Source organism: Antrostomus carolinensis, unplaced genomic scaffold, assembly GCF_000700745.2.
Source record: "Antrostomus carolinensis isolate BGI_N321 unplaced genomic scaffold, ASM70074v2 scaffold6717, whole genome shotgun sequence".
NCBI lineage: Eukaryota > Metazoa > Chordata > Aves > Caprimulgiformes > Caprimulgidae > Antrostomus > Antrostomus carolinensis.
Window position 1 is genome coordinate 63,584 of NW_010325257.1, and position 20,747 is coordinate 84,330.

The 20,747-nt window shown below is 34.8% G+C and overlaps 1 protein-coding gene across 1 annotated transcript in view; it reads right to left on the bottom strand.

Annotated features, from left to right (window-relative positions):
• Window positions 1–20,747, bottom strand: part of USP34 (ubiquitin specific peptidase 34) — a gene marked incomplete at its 5' end in the record, with an annotated part of 118,430 nt that overhangs the window by 55,943 nt on the left and 41,740 nt on the right. Inside the window, 19 exon segments of the mRNA XM_029085744.1 lie at window positions 900–986; window positions 1,308–1,391; window positions 1,526–1,648; window positions 2,436–2,561; window positions 3,205–3,414; window positions 4,911–5,011; window positions 9,600–9,747; window positions 9,844–9,970; window positions 10,395–10,554; window positions 10,696–10,795; window positions 11,513–11,626; window positions 12,500–12,654; window positions 13,561–13,643; window positions 14,777–14,872; window positions 15,739–15,828; window positions 16,947–17,074; window positions 17,158–17,273; window positions 18,973–19,187; window positions 19,652–20,262. Of these exon segments, the coding sequence (XP_028941577.1) occupies window positions 900–986; window positions 1,308–1,391; window positions 1,526–1,648; window positions 2,436–2,561; window positions 3,205–3,414; window positions 4,911–5,011; window positions 9,600–9,747; window positions 9,844–9,970; window positions 10,395–10,554; window positions 10,696–10,795; window positions 11,513–11,626; window positions 12,500–12,654; window positions 13,561–13,643; window positions 14,777–14,872; window positions 15,739–15,828; window positions 16,947–17,074; window positions 17,158–17,273; window positions 18,973–19,187; window positions 19,652–20,262 (2,874 nt within the window).

Below are 20,747 nucleotides of genomic sequence, written 5' to 3' on the forward strand. Positions count from 1 at the left end.
GCATTTCAGTAACTGTCATCAGTTTTATATATACATGTGTATGTCTGTTCATTTACTTCTTTTTCGGTACATATGACTCAGAGCTTGAGATACTATAAATTTTTTAATCAAATGCCATAGAATTAAAAACAAAAAAGAAAAGTTAACTCTAATAAAAAAGTTTTCATTATGACATGAATTTAGCTCAAATAACAGAATAATGATGACAAAGGCATTATATAAGAACAACTAATAATAATGTTCATTATTGAAAAATGTCTTTATTAACACCATATGCTCAATGCTAACAAGGGGAAGTGGTATTTCTTAGCCTCTTCAGAGGGAAAGGTAATTAACAGATTACTGCTTTTAAAACAGACTATAATAGAAGTTTCCCAATAGCAACTTTCCCTAAAACAAGCAGAAAAAAAGTAAAAATAAAGTACCCCCTTCTTGTCTGGCAAATTTTGACTTCTTTAAAGAAGTGTGATATGCAATAGTATTATCAATGCAGTTGCAATCATTCCTAAAGATGGAACACAGGTTTTTTTCTCCAAGATGTTCCCATGCTCAACAATTTTATGTTCTATAAAGTAGGATTTTTTAAGACTGGACAAAAAAAATTAAACCGAAAGTACAAAGAAAAATACAAAGGGTGGTTTTACAATAGGAAAAAAGCAGAAGTATGAAGATTTTTTCTTTTTTAAAGAAAATAAATTCTTACAGGAATATAAATTATTCAAGAAAAAGATGCTATTACATAGCACTGCATGTCTATTGCATAGACTCTGGTGGTTTCAATTATAGAATTCATTTATTTCACTTACTACAGAGAAGTAACAATAAAGGCTGCAAGTAACCAAAGTCTTTACAAATGAGAGCTATGTTATTCTGGAGAAAAAGGGTGAATAAAGACCTACCACAGTCCATGATTCCTGTTCTTTAGGCTCTAAGATTCCAGAATTGAAAATTTCTAGTAACTGTTGGAGCCCTCCAGCAGCAACAAACTGTAAGTGTATTATGGAACCAATGTGAAAAAAAGCAAATACAGACATATCACTAAGTTCAGTTAGAGACCAATCTAAACTTAATAAATAAATGGAAATCTGATAAACTATTCAGCTGGATATTTTATTAAAAACAAAAGAAACAGTTGTGTACAACTGTGACAAATTTACAGGCCTGGTATCACAGAAAAACTTTTAAATGTTATACCTAAATTTGAGATAAAAAACTCTAACAGAGATAATGTTTTAAATGGGTTTTAATTTTATATCTTTTTTGAGAAACTATATTAAGTATCACAGAATACCATAGGAAAATCAAACCTTGCAGCTCCATGTGTTTTTACTATTTTCTATTTGATCTTCACTTGAATCATCTGAATCTGGGTAAAGATCACTGTAACTTCCCTAAAGATAAACAAGAACAATTCATTGTAAAAATGGTTAAAGAATTAAAATACTACGAAATAACGCATCAATATATACTTGGCATCAGAGAGAAAAGCATATATTATGTGCAAGAAACTAAGAAACTCTGTTACCGTAGATTCACGTCTTATTCTCCTGTTGGGCTTTCCCAAAGCTTCAATAATTTCCAGGGCATACAAAAGTTTATGGGCACTTTTTATTCGCAAAAGATCCTTCCAGCTGAAGCCATCATTACCCTTAAAAGATAAAAAAGACAGAAAACAATTAACACAATTATATGTAATGCTGATCTATCTAAAAAATACAAGGAGTTTTAAAGCAACACAGATAAATTACCTGGTTTTAAATTTCATCTATTATTTGAAATTAGACAATTTAAAGCATATTTCTATATGCAATTAGCAATATGAATAATGTGAATTCAGCAAATAATTTTGAGTAAACCTCCACCATTATTATAAGCTAAGGTACATACTATTTTAAAGTAAAGGAATCCAAATGTTACATTCTAAATTACAACTTCCACCAAAATTTTAATGCATGTGTCACTAAAGAACCATAATATCTAAAAACTGTTTAAAAGTCATTTCAGCAACTTTAAAAGAGGCAAAATTTTCATCTATAGGGCAAGAAAACAACTAGGTGTGTACCCAAGTTTTGAAATTACAGAAGAGAGTACAGAAGGATTACTATCACAACAGTCATAATGTTAAAGCAAGCCTGCAGGTGAGGATGCTGCTGTCTCAATTAAAGCCAAAAGACTGTGACAATTAGTACTAACTTTTTTTTTTTTTTTTTTTTTTTAAGAAATCATAAAAACAAACTTCGGGAACTAAAATAACATCTCTGTTTAGTTTTAATTTCATAAAAATTATTAGGTTTGTTTATGAGGTTTACTTGTGGCTCAGCACAATTAACACAGTATTTACCATTCCTATTTGGGGAAAATTCAACTAAAACACTAGACACTAAAACATCCATGTCAATAAAGATAAACATGTAAAACAAGCATTCTCTCTTTACCTGCTCATCTGAAATATTCTGGAATGCCTGCAACATATTAGGGCACGTTGGCAGAAGCATTAACAGTTCCCAGACACGTCTGGATAAGTTTTCTGCATGGAGATGGAGTTCTTCACATCTTGCACTCTGACAAACCATAGCACAACCATTCTTATTGTGAACTTCTTTGTGAAAATAAGATTTCAAAGTCCAAAAATGTATTTATTCTTAATTAAGAAGTTATCTGTTTCCTATCTAATGTAAATCCATAAATAGAACATGATAGTTGAAGTCTCACTGAACCTGCAAAAACTAAGTTCCATTATCTTTATAGTGTATCACATATTTTGAAATATTTGAGTGTAAATAAAACTTAAAAATAAACTACTGGTTCGAATATGCTAGTGGTTATTTAATTTCCCACAAGCTAATGATGGTATATGACATAAAACCTGATTTTTTGCAATAAAACCTCTACAAACTTTTCTTGAAGCCAATTCCCATTATTAGTCAACACATTTATTTAAATAATCAATATTCTTTCTTAAGAATTATTTTTTCATAGCTCCTGCAGTATTTAGAACATTTAAAATACAGCAGAACAATGCTGTTAAAATCAGAAAAAAACTGATAATGATTATACCATACATGAAATGTGAATATAAGGACAATAAACATACCTAGCAAAATTGGATAGAGTACACAAGAAGTAGACTAGATAGGCAAAATAGATGCCATTAAATAAATGGCATCTAAATATAATTATTAAAATAAAATTACTCTAAATTACCTCACTATCTTCCATAGCCACTTCTCCAGAAGGAGGCTTAAAAGAGGCAAGCATCTCTAACAAATCAAAAAGAGTGGTAAGATGAGGTTCTTGCAGGAGTAAAAGCATTGGAATGTTGTCTTTCTGAGGAGGAGGTAGGCAAGATGCTGGAAGCTGAACACCTTCACCTTTACGTTCTCTCCTTGGGGCGCCCAGGGATACAAACACCATCTATAAACAGAGAGGAACAACAAGGAGGAGACAATTTTAAAAATGCATCTACTGAAAACATGGGATGTTTTCAACAGGGTCAGAATTAAGAACTTAAAGACACATCAGTATCTTTGTTGTCAAACCTTTACTGAGCAGCAATTTGAGCAACTGCCATAATTAAAGCTTGGTTTTGCTTGCACTTAAGGCTTCGTGATGTAGTTGCAAACACTGTTTGCTGTTGTTACAGTAGACGGTCCTGTTTCCTTGTCCTTCATCTCTTATTTTGCAATTCAGGCTGGAGAGACTCTAGTACTGCTCTGACTTCTCAGTACATTCATGAAAAGGCACAAAAACTAATCCAGAGGAAAAATGAGATAAATTGGCTCAAAGGACCAGAAAAATGCTAGCAAGGATGTAGCAACACAAATAGCAGTGGGGTTGGAAAACCAGATACTTGTTATACTAGCATAAACATGTTGTGGAAAGCCACTCTCAGGTGAACTGTTCCTTCTTACTTGTTATCAGTTCCATATATCGATCACACCCAGCCATTCATACTGAGTGCTACTGCTCCTCCAAGTTCTGCAAGCATAAGAATTCATCCGATTGCTCCATCGTTCAATTCTCTAAAATTATCTACGTTAATAAGAAAAAAATATTTAAAAAAACTTGTTTTGCTTTTGAATTAACCCAATTCATTTAGCAAAAAGAACTAATGAACAACTGAAGACATAGTCCAACGGATCATCCAATCTGGAATTGCGAGAGTCAAGACAGACTAACTGCTACAATCACTAATAGCTGTCAACAGCACAGGTAAGCACATCAGCCAGTAATACTCTTTCTGAAAGGATGTCAGCAGATCCCTGAAGTCATACAGTATGAATTCCTTTAAATAGAAAGAACGTATGTGATGATCTGCTGGTAAGTTTTGTTAGTCCCACCGCCCTAAAACAGTCATGATGTCATTCACACTCATACAAATCAAATCAGGTTTTTAAATACTGTTGACTTCATCAAATTTATGAGTAGATCACTCTAACATGAACTCTGAATTGAGGTAAAAAAATTACAGATGAGCATTAAAAATGCTTCAGCTTTAGCCTGTGAAAGGAGAGAGCTAGTCACTGCTATTATGGAATTAGGATGTGTTTAACAATTCAGACAAAAAATGGGTATTTGATTCTGTTTTCACTGGTCCCTTGATGAATGAAAAAACGTGATTTTTTTTTTCTTTTATTTCTTGAGTTTTCATATTTGCCAATATAAATAGAATGAGGCTTTTGAAATTATTTATTATTTTAAAGACTGACAGCAGCAAGGATCGACAGCATTAGTTTGAGCTCAGAGGAGGCATGTATTGGGTAACATGAAACAACTAGCTTCAGAAAACTGTAGGATGCTCCCAAAGAAAAGTATACCTTTCACCATCACTAGATATATCAGCTACACAAGATAAAAGCAACACATCAACCAATCTTTTTCACTGACTGCTACCTATATGCTGCTAATACCTGCATATCCTTAAAACCCAATTCATGAAGTGTTTTTTCATCATAATCGGTGGTCAGTTCATGCCCAGACGAAATCATTCTCACAGGTCCCATGAGGCCACCTATGATAAAAACAGATTTCAGTAAATTTCTGGAATCATAGTTTCATTTTCTAATGAATGTGCTAAGACTTATTTTTAATAGCAAATAGCCCTTCAGTAGCAATTTAAATGAGGCAGAAACTTAATGCAATTTCCTTGCGAAAACTGGTTATGATGTTAAACTACATTTATTTCCACGTATTCAGAAATAACCTTTTCAGTAACAGTTCAGCCAATCTTGTAGTGAAAAGTGTTCATAATACAGATTGAAACATGCCTTCCATTTTTTGAAGTAAATTATGCTATGCCAGAGAAGAATAATGGAAAACAATTGCGATCATCAACAAAATCCCTTTGTATCACATATCTGTGATAAAGTCAGCAAAGGCAAAGCAGCAGTGATTAAACTTACTTAAATGTAAGTTGGAACTGAAGATGTCATATAATTCAGAACTGAAAAACTGAGAACATCCTTCAAAGAATTCTAAACCTTGAAGAAGAAATCTGAGCAATTAAAAGATTACGTTAGGGGCTGACCTGCTGGAAAGCAGCTCTGTGGAGAAGGACGTGCGAGTCCTGGTGGACAGCAAGTTAACCACAAGCCAGCAATGTGGCCTCGTGGTCAATAGGCCAATGGCATCCTGGGGTGCATTCAGAAGAGTGTGGCCAGCAGGTCGAGGAAGGTTCTCCTCCCCTTCTACTGTGCCCTAGTGAGGCCACATCTGGAGTACTGTGTCCAGTTTTGGGCTCCTCAGTTCAAGAAACACCAGGAACTACTGGAGAGAGTCCAGTGGAGGTTACAAAAATGATTAGGGGCTGGAGCATGTCCCTTAGGAGGAAAGACTGAGAAAGCTGTGTCTGTTTAGCCTGGAGAAGAGAAGACTGAGAGGGAATCTTATCAATGCTTATAAATACCTAAAGGGCGGGTGTCAAGAGGATGGGGTCAGACTCTTTTCAGTGGTGGCCAGCGATAGGACAAGGGGCAATGGGCACAAACTGAAACACAAGAAGTTTCCTTCTGAAGATGAGGAAAAATTTCTTCACTGTGAGGGTGACAGAACACTGGAACAGGCTGTCCAAAGAGGTTGTGGAGTCTCCATCTCTGGAGATATTAAAAACGTGTCTGGACGTGATCCTGTGCAACCTGCTCTAGGTGAACCTGCTTTGTCAGATAAATTGGACTGGATGATCTCCAGAGGTCCCTTCCAACGCCTACTGCTCTGTGCTTCTATGATTCTGTGATTAAGAATTTAATTCCATTTGGCACAGACAATCGAGCAGTAACCAAGAATTACAATGCACAATGACTTTATACCTCAGGGTACTCACACAGTTCTAACCGCCAATTCTGATGCACAAAGACATTTGTAATGGACTGAAATTCGCTATGCTTTTCAGCCACTGTTCTTACAAGTACCATTTTTCCAACATTGGGCCCTGGTCCTACACACTAGTGAAGAGCAGCCTTACACTGCCACTATACTTCAACACTAGGATTTCAATGAGGCTTCTTCGGAAAAGCCTATTTTTTGGAACCTCTCGCAGAAATCTCGGGAAAGTACTCAAGAGTTCTGCAACCTGAAAATGCTTCAAAACAGTCTGTTACCTGGTTATAGGAACACAATATTCAAAGATATAGTTGTTTGTTAAAACAAACAACAAAAAAAACCTGTGTGTATGAAGCGAACTCAAATTTCATTCTCATACAGATATGTGCAGTGTAGGGCACTGATGCTTCTGGTAATTACTGAAAGCTCATCACCTGCAGTCTGCAGCCACAGTCACTGCTGATGTATGCACACAATAAATCCAGGTGATGCTTCCCAAAACCAACTGAGATACACACTCAAGTGCTGACATTTCCAAACAAGAGCAATTCATTGAAATGTACACACAGTAACTTTGGTGGGACTGCCAGACAAATGGAGCTACCGGGAAAATACATATAATCCTCCAATCCTGCCCAAACAAAATTTCTGGGACATTCTTGGGGAAAACTGGATACAGAACAGCCCTCCAAAGACATCCTTCATTAACAATAAAACCATGAAACTTTTATGTGGAGTTGGGAATAATCTCACATGTATATCACTGTTTCCATCCTCCCCAGCTGGCTGCTTTGAAACTTATCAATGCAGTCAGACAAAATCATTTCAAACAGATAAAGGCAGGCAAACACATAATCCACAAAAGTAATACAAAAACCTACCATCCTCTGCACTTCAGCAAACTAGTAATAGATTTCAGAATAAAGAATACAACAAACAATCTGAGTGAAAAGCAAATGCAATCTCACATTTCTCTGAGCACTGCAGATTTCAAGTGAGCAAGAGATGTTACAAAAGGTACTGGGACCTCAAAAGAGTTAAATGGTAAATGTCTGGTAAATGGGAAAAAAAGTGTTTATTGTAGTGAAAGAGAGTTAAAAGGGACATTTAGTAAATGTGAATGCATCTACTACTTACAGATACATTCCCAAAGCTTTGGCTAGTGGGCATTCTTGGCTGTGCCACTGACGGAAGCACCAGAAACCTATCTATAACTAATAAATGCTTTAGGGTTCTTCTAGCCCATCTCAGAACCTGCAGCTTCATTCTCCACAATAATAGTTACTTCACTTCTGTAACAATCTGTTTAACATTAATTTTCAGTGTCCCTACCTTCTCAAACTAAATTTATTTTAAGACACCAGGTATTAGATGTGACTGGTATCACTGCAGACGTACTGTTTGTTCATGCATCCCAAGAGCAGGAAAATTAAAGTAACACTTTGCATAAAGATGCTGGAAATTGAATGGCCATCTACAGAGTGGTGAAAAGGCAGGCTAACAGAAGGGCTAAACAAAGCCAACAGCGTTAAGAAAGTGCCAGTCACAGTTAACAACAGGTGAAAAAAATTAAAAGTGGGAAAAAAAAAGTGCAAGTCTAGAATTCCAAGAGACAAAAGTTGATACAAATATTCTGTTATCTCTTCTCGTGACTGTAATCTATTCAAGACTGTTATCTATGTCGTGAAATTGAAATCCCACCGGAGGAAACAATTAAAAACCAATTAAGGACAATGTGATTTAGCTCCACAAGGAAAATGCAAGAAAAAAACTTGTACTCTGACATCACAAGCCTTTTATTTTCACTCAAATTTCATAAACTCTGCTTGGATTTCTACCTCAGTCGATGAAATAATTGCTATTTCCTAACCAGGAATGGTTTTTTTCTGTAGATTAACTGATTAAAATGGACATAGTAAAGGGTCCCTGAGACAGAAGTCTGCACTATATACCTTACAATACATGTCTCCTGTGATGCAGAATGACTTAACTTGTAAGTGCAAACAATCAATTTATTGAACCATCATTCACAGAGATCTTTGTGACCAACAATATCCAGAAAAAGTGTACACAATTATGGGTATCAGCGCAGGTGTTCTATGAAACAAGACACTGCACGTATGTAACATGACTGAACTGCAGCTGCTGCAGGCCTGCAATCCTGCATCTTCTGAATCATGTGTTTCTACATTCCCAGCTAAAACAAAAATAAAAATTTCTATGTGGCTATACTTGGTGGGAAACAAGATAGTTTCTTCATTAAAACAGCTTCTGATGAGTGGCTGGAAAACAATTTCACAAATAAGATAATTAAGATGTCTAAAGTTCAGTCTGGTTTACTAACAGTTTGTCTCTTAATTAAAACTTTTTTTTTAAGTTGTTAAACTATGAAAAGAAAGTCAGATTCATGTTTACACATATAGAAAAGGTCAGCAGTGCTGGAAAAAGATGTTCATGGAGAGGATTTGTTCAGATAATATGTATTACATGCTAACTCTTGCGCATAGTGAGAAAGAAAGAAAACACCGAGAAGATAATTCAGAAAAGAGCATTTTGAACAGCAATAACCACTAAGAATGATAAAATAGATAGCATCAGCAGGATTTAGAAAATGCCCTCCTCCTAATGAGTAAAGCAGAAATTTTGACTCACTCAAACCTACATAAAGAAAGGGAACAACAGGATGCATATTCATCACACTGTAAGTAAGCAATAGCCACCTCAGGAGCAAGGTGATGTTCCAAATTAAGAGCATCAAAAGAGGACGAATAATCATTTTTGCTACAGGATGATCGTAAATTAAAAAGCAGTTGCAGAAGTAAGGAAAATCTTACACCTGATTGGATACACATATGTAGAATATAAATTATAGATTTGAATTACGCCTTCAAATTCTGAATCAATGGCAGAGCCAGAAACACACAAATTTCACAAAACACAGACTAAGAGTCTATGTAACAGAATCTTTAAATTAGAGAAAACAACGAGAAGAAAAATAATGTGCGGGAACATCTATTGAGACTTGGAGCTTGGTTAGATCTGAGGAGCTTTGGCAGACCTACATTTTCTTTGTTATTTTGAATAAGTGGTAGTGCTTAAGAAATAACGTTATTAATTAAAAGAGAGGATGATGCTAACTGTAACTAGAGCTAGAAGAAGAAAACTCATAATGCTTGCTTATTTAGGATATCTGGGGATGAAAAAATCCTGTAACTTTCTAAGCTCTAAGTGGATGAATCTTTGGAAGGGCAAAAAATACAGGTATGAGTACTACAGCTTACCAGGGAAATCCCCTTTGCGGCTGCTTTGGCCAAACTCCTGAAGCTGTGCTTGTTGATTTATCTGCTCCTTCTGCAAATTTTCATACCAATGGGTGACTTCTGCCCGTAGATCGGCCACCTGATCACTTGGATACATTTCTATAGTCATCTGAAATAAAACGTGTATGTCATTTTTCAAAGCACACAATTGACTTACTGAAATTTAACCATGTAGGATGGACTTGTAAAATGGCTTCTAACTCACCTTGTCAGGAAGTCCTGCTGGCTGACATACAATTCTTAGTGGTAGTGACTGTTTGTCACTCAGGGCTTTCAAGTGACTGCTGATACCAGTGCCTTCAATCTGCCACTGTCTCAGATGATACGCAAACCTTAAGAAGAAGGTAAAAACATTGAAACAATATTTTTGTCAAAACCTATGTAACACGGGTGTTTGATAAACAATGAGAGGAAGGACAAAACTGGCACATTCATCCACTGTCTTTTCAAAATAAGAAGAAGGTTTTGATATTCTCACTATTCTTCAAACAAAAGTAAAACAACTTTGAAAAGTTTCTTTGGTGAGGGATGAGGAAACAAAAAACACATCCATACATCTTTATACAATGAGAAGGCTCAACTCTTGTAACTGTTTAAATCTTATATATTACCTTCCAAAATTATCCACTACTGTCCTTAGTTTACACAAAGAAAAAGAAATAAAATATTACTTAAATTAATAATAACTCATTCATCATTACAATAAGAGGAATGTAAATAAATGCTGCATCCAAATATATCCATGGAGCTATTTACCTTCTCCTAAAAGCTTCCAGGTGTGTCTTCAGCATTAAAAGTCCTCTTTCAATAATGGTCAGACTTGAATGAGAGTCTTGCTCAAGGTTACTAGAAGCTATCATCAGACTCTCCATACACTTGCTAATAAATTCTTGTTCTTTTTCAAGACCAGTTTTACCTGTAACATCAGTTAAAGTACATCATATAAGCACAACTTTGAGACTGTGCATTTTAATACTAAGAATAAAAACAGGATAACACTAGATACTCTTTACAACATTTTAAACAGAAAACAAAAAATAAAAATGAAAATTCATACCATTGATATAGTAAGAGTTGATATACTGGATGGCCGCTCGACTGACATCCCCAGACTGTGCTCGTAAAGCAATTCCCCAGAACTGGTCCATGCCACACAACTGTTTTGACAAAAGGAAAACAAACACACAAACCAACCGTTGCCTCACTGTTTTACTGGGAGCGATGCTTTTCTGACCTGAGACATTTTATTTGCCTCTTGATTAAATTACTAAAAATATCTCTGTTTTTCCTCTGCTTGGGCTCTCATCATTGTATACACCAATTACTATAAAATCCTGACTTTCAAAGAAATATTTTCATACTTTGAAGCATAAGGAGAACTGGTTAAAATTCAAAAGAGTGAATTTTCTTTTTTGACAAACAGGAATAGTTTTAAATGAAGCCTTAAACCCACAACTATTATTGGTATTCATTGCAAAAATACAAATTTTAATAAAAATTTGTCTCAAGTCAATTAGCAGAAAAATATCCTACATATAATTTTATTTCTAAGATAGTTTCCCTGTATAAAAAAAACTAAAGAAAAAATTCTAAAGCACATCATAAATAACTGAGACACATGTTACAACAGACTTCTTGTCAGAATTAAATATGCCTAATAGAATAGCATCTGAATCTTCTTACTTAGAAAAGTAACTGTTACAAACCCATTCTTTAAACACAACAGTGAATATAGTTCAGTTATGCTAAGAATAATACCAGTAAACAATATTCAAGCCAGTAAGCTCTCAAGAGATATGCCATTGCAGAGAAGTAATTTAACTTTCCCCTTCTCTCAAAAAGAAGACAAACATGAGCACAGGATCTAGGCTTACCTCTGAGTTTGAGCCACCATCATATGCACTAGTAGCCAGTCTAGCCAAGTTACACAAATGCTGGAAGAGGTTTAGGCCAGTCATACTGATAGTTTCAGGTTTTAGTTGTGGCATCTAAATACAATGAATGCATTTTAGTATGGGAAAAAATTCAGTGATGAAATGGATAGCAATTACAGGGTATTTATTTCACTAGCACAAAAAAATGTCATTGTTACTACCAATCATATTCAAATGTAGTAGATCAATTCAAATTTATTCTTACAAAAGATCACACTCTGAATTTTATATACAATGCAAAAAATCAACTATAATTGGCTTAAACAAATCTCTTTTCTCTGTCACTGATTTGGACTGTAACAGTGCAGAGGAAACAAAAATTATTATTGTAACATTAGCTGCTTAACTTGTCAACAGCAGGACAATTTGTTATACAATTTGTCCGTTTAAAAAAGTCATACGCTTAAAAAACTAGACAAAAACTGTGTAACCTTGGAAAGGAACTAGAGTACATTAATTATTGCACAAACTATCCATTTTGTAACGTCTGTTGAAATGGATGTGACCCCTTTAAAAAAGGTCTACTGATGCATATTTATTTTCAGTGGTTGTATTGATGAGCTTTATATGCCCCTCACAAAAAGAAGAAAAGTCAATTTTTTAGTCAGGTAAGCTATATATCATAAAGGAAAGTATAATATTGGGTGGCTTTTTTTAAAAATTGAAATGAAATGCCACACAGCTTCAAATACAACACAGGCTATTTGCGAAGAAACACTCAAGTAAATACTCGTGTGAAAAGAATTCATGCCAATCCATTCCCCTCTTCCCTCCAAGCAGAGAAAAATCATTGCATGAGGGTGGGATCTTCCTAAACTACTGAAGATGTATTTTTTATAGAAACAATTTTAAATATGTTAAATAGTACTGATATGGAAAGAAACACTTTTATTAGACTTATAAGGTTGCAATTAACTCTCCACATACCTTTTCCAAAAAAAGATGCTTGTAAGTCTCCATACCCATAGCATGTTGATCTTTACTCCGTACTTGATTTAAGAACCAATGTAGTGCATCATCATAACATTCAGAATCTTCTACTAAGCAGTGCCACAGTATATCCACTTGTTCTAAACTCAACCCTAAAATTGGGGAATTATTTTAACTACTCCTTTATAATATCAAATATATGATTATATTCTACAAAACCCAAGAATACATACAGAAAAACCAGAACAGTTTTTGTCAGGACAAAAAGTTTTCAGAAACAATAAAAGAAAAATGCGCTACCTACCAATGAGGAATCATACACTTTTCCCCTCTTAGAGCTGGCAATCAGCTACAGTTTTTGGTTGTTAGTGCTGTTGGTTGGTACTAAACCAATGAGCAGTATGGGCTGACCTGGGATCTCATACCAAACAGCAGCTTGTTTCTCTATTGTTTACAAGGGCTTAAGAAGAGAGTAGTCAAAAGAATTTATGGAAGGGAAAGCCATCAAGGGTTATTAAAAACACTTTTTGACTTGGAATTCCATCAGCCACATCAAAAGATTTCTATTGTTAACCTATTAGAGTGCAAAGATTTCAGCATCTGTACAGATCAACTATCATGCAGAATATATTGTTAACAAAAGTGTAAACCAATTTCTGACAGTATTAAAATATAAAGAATTATTCCTTTTTGATATCACACCTTACTTACAGTGCACTCCACTGAAAGATCTCTGGGAACATTAGGGACATGAACCAAAACCCACAAAACCAGAATATATTATCTTAATTTCAGTAATTACTAGAATCCTAATATTTAGAAAAACTGAAGCACACAGAACATAAAAATTTGTTCTCACAGAACTGTAATAGAATCTAAACACCAATATTGGTTCTGTGCTTTCATAAAAAAATCTTCCTTCTTTTGAAACAGTACCAGAAATTATTTAAAATTGTATGTTTAAATTATCATATTTATGTAAGCTAACATTGATTATTAAGAACTATGTAAGCCTTACTACAAAGCGCTTCCCTCTTAAGGTAACCTCAAATACTTACTGAAATGATCTGGGGATCCTAGAGTTGAAAACACACATGTCAGGAATTGAAGACGAACCTGAACTTCTGCACTGTGGCTGTATCTAAAATTTAAATTTGTATAAAAATGGAAGTTTATTTATTTGTTTATTGTCATAACTTTTTCCCCACTCATACGCATGCCTCTTAAAAGCATCAGTAATTTTTTCTTCTAGGTTTTCTTACTGAACTTCTAGTTCCGTATGTAGTCTAGACTCCAGCTGCACATATTACAGAACCACACCAAACACATGGAACGACACACTCGTCATTACTACTTAAGTTACTCTTTTGTTGTTTTTTTTAGGGGTGCAAGCAGGTTCTTTTTGGCACACAGTCTAATTCAAGCGCATCATTTTGTCATTAGCACTTTGCAGGATCTGACCTTAATTTTTTCCCTAACTTGTAAAATGCTGATATTTCTACTTGGAGTTTCCAATTCCAGCTGATAGATACTCTTCATAAAAATATTTTCATAACTTATATAAAAATACTAAATTTATTTCTATTTGTAAGACAGAAGCTTAACGGTCAAAGCAGAAAAATGTATTGTTTTGCCTGAATCTAAAGCAATTCATCCCACTTTCAAACAGCTTTTGAAGTAATTTCTCACTAGAGCAATGTCCAATAGAAAGGTGTATGATGAAGTAAAAATTTCACCCATAAATAGCAGTATTTTTCAGTTGTAGATGCCCACATTTACAGACTGACTTTGACATCTGTCAAAACACGAATAGTCTATTCCACCAGGATTGGGAAGCTAGAAATTGTATCACTTGTGTATATACACTTAATTTTAATCATACAAATGAGAAAGTGCAAATGAAGGTATTAAACAGAAAAAAACTACTGCAGAGGTTAATGATAACAGATTTTAAAACTAAAACATTTGAATAGTTTTATTATATGAAATCACTTAAAATTTATTTGAATATATAAAATCTTCATGCTTCATTTGTAAACAAATATGCAACACAATATCTAACAAAAATGACATGAGACTTGTTGCAGTTTTTTTAAGGAAAAGAAAGCTATTTAAAATGTTATCGTTTTTACAGACCTTTGTCTCTTGAAGCATTTAATGTCCCTACAGAAAGTATTTACTTAGAAGAATGCACTGGAAGGGCCAGAAGAAAAGCAGAAAAGAAACACTTAAAAACATAAAATATCAAACACTCCAAGCTGGTTGTGTACTTACAATGCATGTTTATGTCGTCCTTCCCTGACTGCCTGAATGTAGTGTACCAAATTATCAAAGAAAAGTTTCATCATGTTAAGTTCCTTTTCTGCCCACCTGTGTCAATTTAAAGGGCAGAAAGTATTATGGTTTGCTTAAAAAGATCAGAAAAGCTACAGAAATTAGACAGCTATTATAGGAAAACTACATAGACATAAAACCAAAGCAAACATTCCATTTTCCATCTACCATGAATTCAGGAGCATATTCAAGTACAGTACTCTCTTCTTCCTTGTCATCCATAAGGCTTCACAATGCTGTTAGTTTCAGGCATAGGACTGACAGAACACTCCCTTTTGAGACCATGAAAACTGTTCCTAAAGGCCCTAATTCAGAAAAAGTCTTAAGCCAAAACTCAAAGCTGGGGATATATTTAAATGTCCTGTCAAAAAGGCCAAGAAAAATTGCTGGTAATCTCTGTAATCATTCCCAGAAGTTACAGTAGTTTGTTCTCTATAGTTAGACCAGACAGTTAGTTTGTTTTAGTAAGGAATGTTATACTACATATCTTCACATTTCAAGGGTTTTCTTATAAACCAAATTTTTTTATTAGTGGGAAGCATTTGATATACAATCAGAACAGAATGATGTAACATCAATTTATTACAAATTTCTACAATGTACTATTAGTGGATGTCTAGTACTGTCCACAAGTCCCTTAGGATTGGCAGGGGGGTGGAGTGGGTGTGGATTAAAAAAATGTGTAAATTAGTCTTCACCTCAGTTACAACAGTAGTGTACAGTATGAAGAAATCTAGGCCTGAGTGATTAAACAACCTCATACATCTAGGCCAGACAACAGACAGACGATAACCTTAGGTCATTATCAATTTGCAGCACACTAAAGGGACAAGCCTTGCAGCAGTCTCCTAAATGTCATCACTTCTGCTGGTTTATTCTGTTGGGGACAGGGAACTACTTACATTGTTATCCAATGTGTATCATAACTGCTTCCAAATTGTTGAAACGTACCAAACAGCTTTGGAAGAAGACGAAGTGAAACTACTACTGATCTAAAGGAGAAAGAGAGAAATGATGACAATATATGATTGTTACAAAACTGAAACAGTCAATTTTAAAATTACTTTGAGAAGCTCAGGTTCAGTGAACAAACAGGCTGACTGAAAGCACTGGAAATATCTGTGTGAAGTTTACCATCATTACCATCAGTCAGTTAGTTTTCTGAATGTGAGCTACGTTATATGTAATACCTTGGAGACACAGCTATTGGACAAGTATAAATATAAAACAATACACATTTTTCTTATTTAAAATTATTTAAATTTCAGAAGATAAATTATTATTTTCGAGTTTCATAAGACTTTCCAGATTTCAGCAAAATGAGTATGGTTTTTCTATAAACAGATAACACAGCAGTAATAAATCTGCCTCAAACTCATTATAGACACAAGTAGGTGTGTATTGTTAGATAATTATCTATGAAAACTCAAGAAGTACATAAACTGCATGTATGTTTAGAGGTATGTACCTTCACATTTCTTTATTAATTAGTATCTCAGTATACTTGTAACTCATCTCACAAATACAGTTCTTAGCAAAAAGGTAACAACATAACACTGCAGGTGATGTCCAGCAGTTGATCGGTTGTATCAACAAAAAATTCCACTTTTGCCAGTCTTCAAACTGTCCAGTCTCACAGCTTTGGCTGGTATTAAGTTATCTGAGGATAAGGTATTACCTTCTACCTCCAGCTGCTTCTTCACAGAAATTAGACCCCACAACAGAAATGATGGAAAAGAATGTGTCTGTTCCTCAGACACTTGCATGTAAAATCTAAATGATCAGTTCAAAATGCTTATGCTAAGGCACCTGGCCTTGCACTCAACTGGCTAAGGTGTGGACCCGCTTTTACCAGCTGTTAGGAAGGCAGTAACCTCTGGCAGAAGGGAGAACAAACAAATGCAACAGATGAGAAATTCAGGACACAGAGAACAGAAAAATGGCACATCAGATACATCCGTAACACCTTGAAAACTATTTTTATATTTTTGCTTTTGTCTGGTTTAATTGTCTCCCTGTAAAGTTAAATAACTGTTATAGTCAACTTGGAATTCTTATACATTACAAAAATAGGTAAATGTAAAAAAAGGTAATTTGTGATTTAAGTTACCTGTTGTTTGCTAAATTTTCTAAGCAGCCTTCAATAAATCTCATTCGAATCTGTCTGTCAGTGAACCAGCATACTAAAGAACAGAGCAGCTTCTCTGCTTCATTTATTAACCCTTCAGAGAGATGAATCTACAGCAAGTAGAAAGAAAAATCATTGAATAGTATATATTTATTTTCTTTTAAAAAATTTTCTTTTCTGGTATTCAACTTACTGCATCTTCATCCTGGACCAGATCCCACAAAAGGGTATTTCCTTTCTTACAAACATTATCCAAATTAATGTCCGTCACCGCATTGCTATTATATTGATGTTTATGAACTGCTGGTCCTGAACAAAATATAAAGAACATTATTGAATAAATAGAAGGAACTATCTAATCTGAACATTATTCCCTAAGTGCAAGAACAACAATATGCTTTATTTGTAAATTTGGCTATTTTAAATTGCATACAACAACAATGTAATTGCAGCTTTTTTCCACATATGGGTTTTTAAAAGAAGACAAAACATTACGACCCTAGAAGAAGTCAACAGGACAGTTAAGCCAATATTTACACCGTTTCTGGCTAATGGCAACAGTACTTAAGAACTGCAGAGGCAATGCAATTGCCGTTTAATTTAATTAGATTTAATTCATAGTGCAATTAAAATATTTCTTAAGTCTTCCTGTAGTGCTGTGGTCCGAAGGGAGGTATCTTTGCAACTAGCATGGTTGGAAAACAAGAAAGAAGCACATTTCAATAAATTCCCTCATACTACACGACCCTCTATATCTAAGTGAAAAAGCGGAAAAACAAACACCATTTTTAAAATACGACGGAGTATCAAAGTGCATGATTTTAGAAACTCATCATGTCTTCATAAACAGTGATAGACATTTTCCTTCTTCTGTGTGACCACAGCTGGCACCATTCATTTATCTACTCTTTGATACTATTTTCATGTAACAGCAAATTTAGACTGCATGCAGAACACTGGTAATTATTCGCACGTGCAAAACTAGGGGTGTCAAAAATAACCTGCACTGAAGGTCTCATGCTCAAACAATAATTTAGATATTCAGTAAGATGTGTAATATCTATGGAAAATACTGAAAAAATATGCTGAATTAGAGTATTTTTTAACTACAAAGTTTTAGTAGCTTATTCAACTCTGCACTGAAAGAAAAAATTCCTTCCACATTTTCAATGTCAGGCTGAAATTATAATTCCGTTCCACATAACAAGAAATGTTAAGCCTAAAGAAAAAAGAGACTTTCTTAGTCAACTGTGTTTCAGGAAAAGATACAAGTAGTACTGGCTTTACTGCCTGCTAGAAGATAGCAGACTTGGTTCCACCAGACCAGTAAAGAAAAAAATGTTAAACCTTTACTAACCATACCCTCCATTATATTTAAAAGGAGGACAAAACATAAAATAAAGCTGCCACAATAGCATATGGAAAGATGATCTAATTCTTGAGAAGTGTTTTAGTTGCATCTTAAATTGCACCCTGAAGTAAACTAGAAGATTTGACAGTGTAAGATGAAATAGCATAAAATGTCCTTTAAGGCAAGCTCCCCAAGATATCAAGTTATATTCTAACCCATTTTTCCAAAATTATCCTCTGTACAGCCCATTATGGTTAATTCATTTAAGATGACAAATGTACGGAATCACAGGAAAATCCACCCACCAGAAGAAAAATCGCGTAAGGTTTCAGAGAGGGAAAAAAATGTTGCATTTCAGTACCGTCTTTTTTTTTTACTTTTATTTAATAACTGATTAGAAAAAGCATTTTCTAGGCTCTTTAGTGCCTTTATTTGTTTTAACTTGCATTAAAAGCTCTAGTAGAAATGGAGAAAAAAAAATTAAAAGTAAACACAGCTACATCTAGAATCTCAGTAGTCACCATGGTTTCTTTGGGTAAATACACATTGTATCGTTAAAATAATTAGATTATTTTAATTATCGGAGATTAATTCAAAATTATAAAAAAACTGATTTAGAAGTACAACATTTTTCTGTTTTCTTTTTATCACTCTTACCTTGACTAAGATGTTCGTGATAGATAGAGGCAAGGTTAGGAAGGTGCTGCTGAAGATGAGATGTTAGCTCAGCGTGTGAATTAATCTGTACAAGCTCCTCTTCACAGCCAGACTCTTCCCCATCAAAATCAGCCATATTTTTCTCTGATTTTGCACTGACTTGGGAACTACTGCAACTGACATCATCTGCACTTAGCATATCATCAACCATATGCCTATAAAAGAATATTAGAATGGACAATATAAAAGAGAAAGTTGCTTATAGCAGACTACAAGTAAGTAGACATCTCCCTAAAGCTCAAGGCAGGATGAATCATCTGTCTGATCAGCAGACCTTCATATGAATTTGAAAAACGATTACAGATAAACTGAAGGTCTCACTATCATGATAACTGTGTTGACTTCTTTAATGTTAACTAAATACAGCATTTTCCAAAACAAGTAACATTTTCTCAAATGTTGTCTTATTTATTCAGTACAAAAACTTTACAAAAAACCTTTAATCAGATGTTAACAAAACATATTACTGTGTAACTATCTGCAATAACTATCATCTGTTAGACAAAATTATCCTGAATGATAGCAAAATGTCCATACAAAGTTCTGCCCAAATGGAGTATTTCGCTATCACTTTTATTTCTGTGATATAAGGAATCAGAAGAAATGTCCAGCTACCTACCCATCATGGTGGTGGTGGTGGTGGTGGTGGTGATGCTGTGGCCCAATGAACTGTCGACAGTTAAATAATTCATTTCCAATAGTTTCCCCAAGGAAGTCCCCTGTGTGAGTTATACAAGAATCTTGAGACCCTTGTGAAACGTGAGCAGTGCTCATTTCTCCTGTCATATCATGTTCTGTATCCTCAGCATGAGAACAAGCATCTAGCATTCTAATTCGATTATCCACTGGTGTCACAGAGTCAGTATTAAAAACATGATCCTTCCCTGCCCCATTATTTGCACCGCTCCTCTCTGATGCCCCTTGTGAATCTCCCAGACAAATGCCTGTTTGTGATTCCAGTTTCCTGCTTCGTAGATCTGTGCTCCTACTGCTTTTCTGGGGATTATGACTGCTATCTTCTTCCTCTTCATCCTCCTCTTCTTTGAGAGCTTCGATATCTGCAATGTCTTCAGACTGCACCTCGCTGCCAGGGCTTCCAGCAGACTGGCTTGCATGACTGGAGTTGGCCTCATTACTGGATCCATCACTGTGGCCACTGCTACTACCAGGACCACTACTGCCATCTTCACCACTGTTGGCTGTCTCATCAGAGCTTCCTTGCATGGATTCCTGAAATTATTATTATTATTATTTTTTAAGATTGGTGGGAAAATAAAAAATCACTGAAAATGCATAAACAATATAATCATCATTCAAACACCATTCTTCATTATGAGGAAAGGTGTCAAACCTACAAGTCTTCATTCATTCGTTCTCAATTTGGTTGCCAATGACAAAATGCTCTAAGTAAGATTTAAGATTCAGATTTAATAATTTCATTTTTGCATAACTTTATTTGTAACAGGCTATAGAGAGTTGCACATTGCACACAGGGTGACAATGTGACACATAACCAATATGCCATGCAATCTCTTACTAAGAGATTAATCTTACTGAAATACAATTTAAATGCAGGAATCTATTTGTTTGAGGTGTTTTTTCTGTAGTGCACTTGCTCACGGGCAAGGTATAATATATTCTATGCAAACTGCACGGAACGTAAGATTCTAGCTATTCACCATCCTGCTGCAGGTAAGCATACATATTATATACCC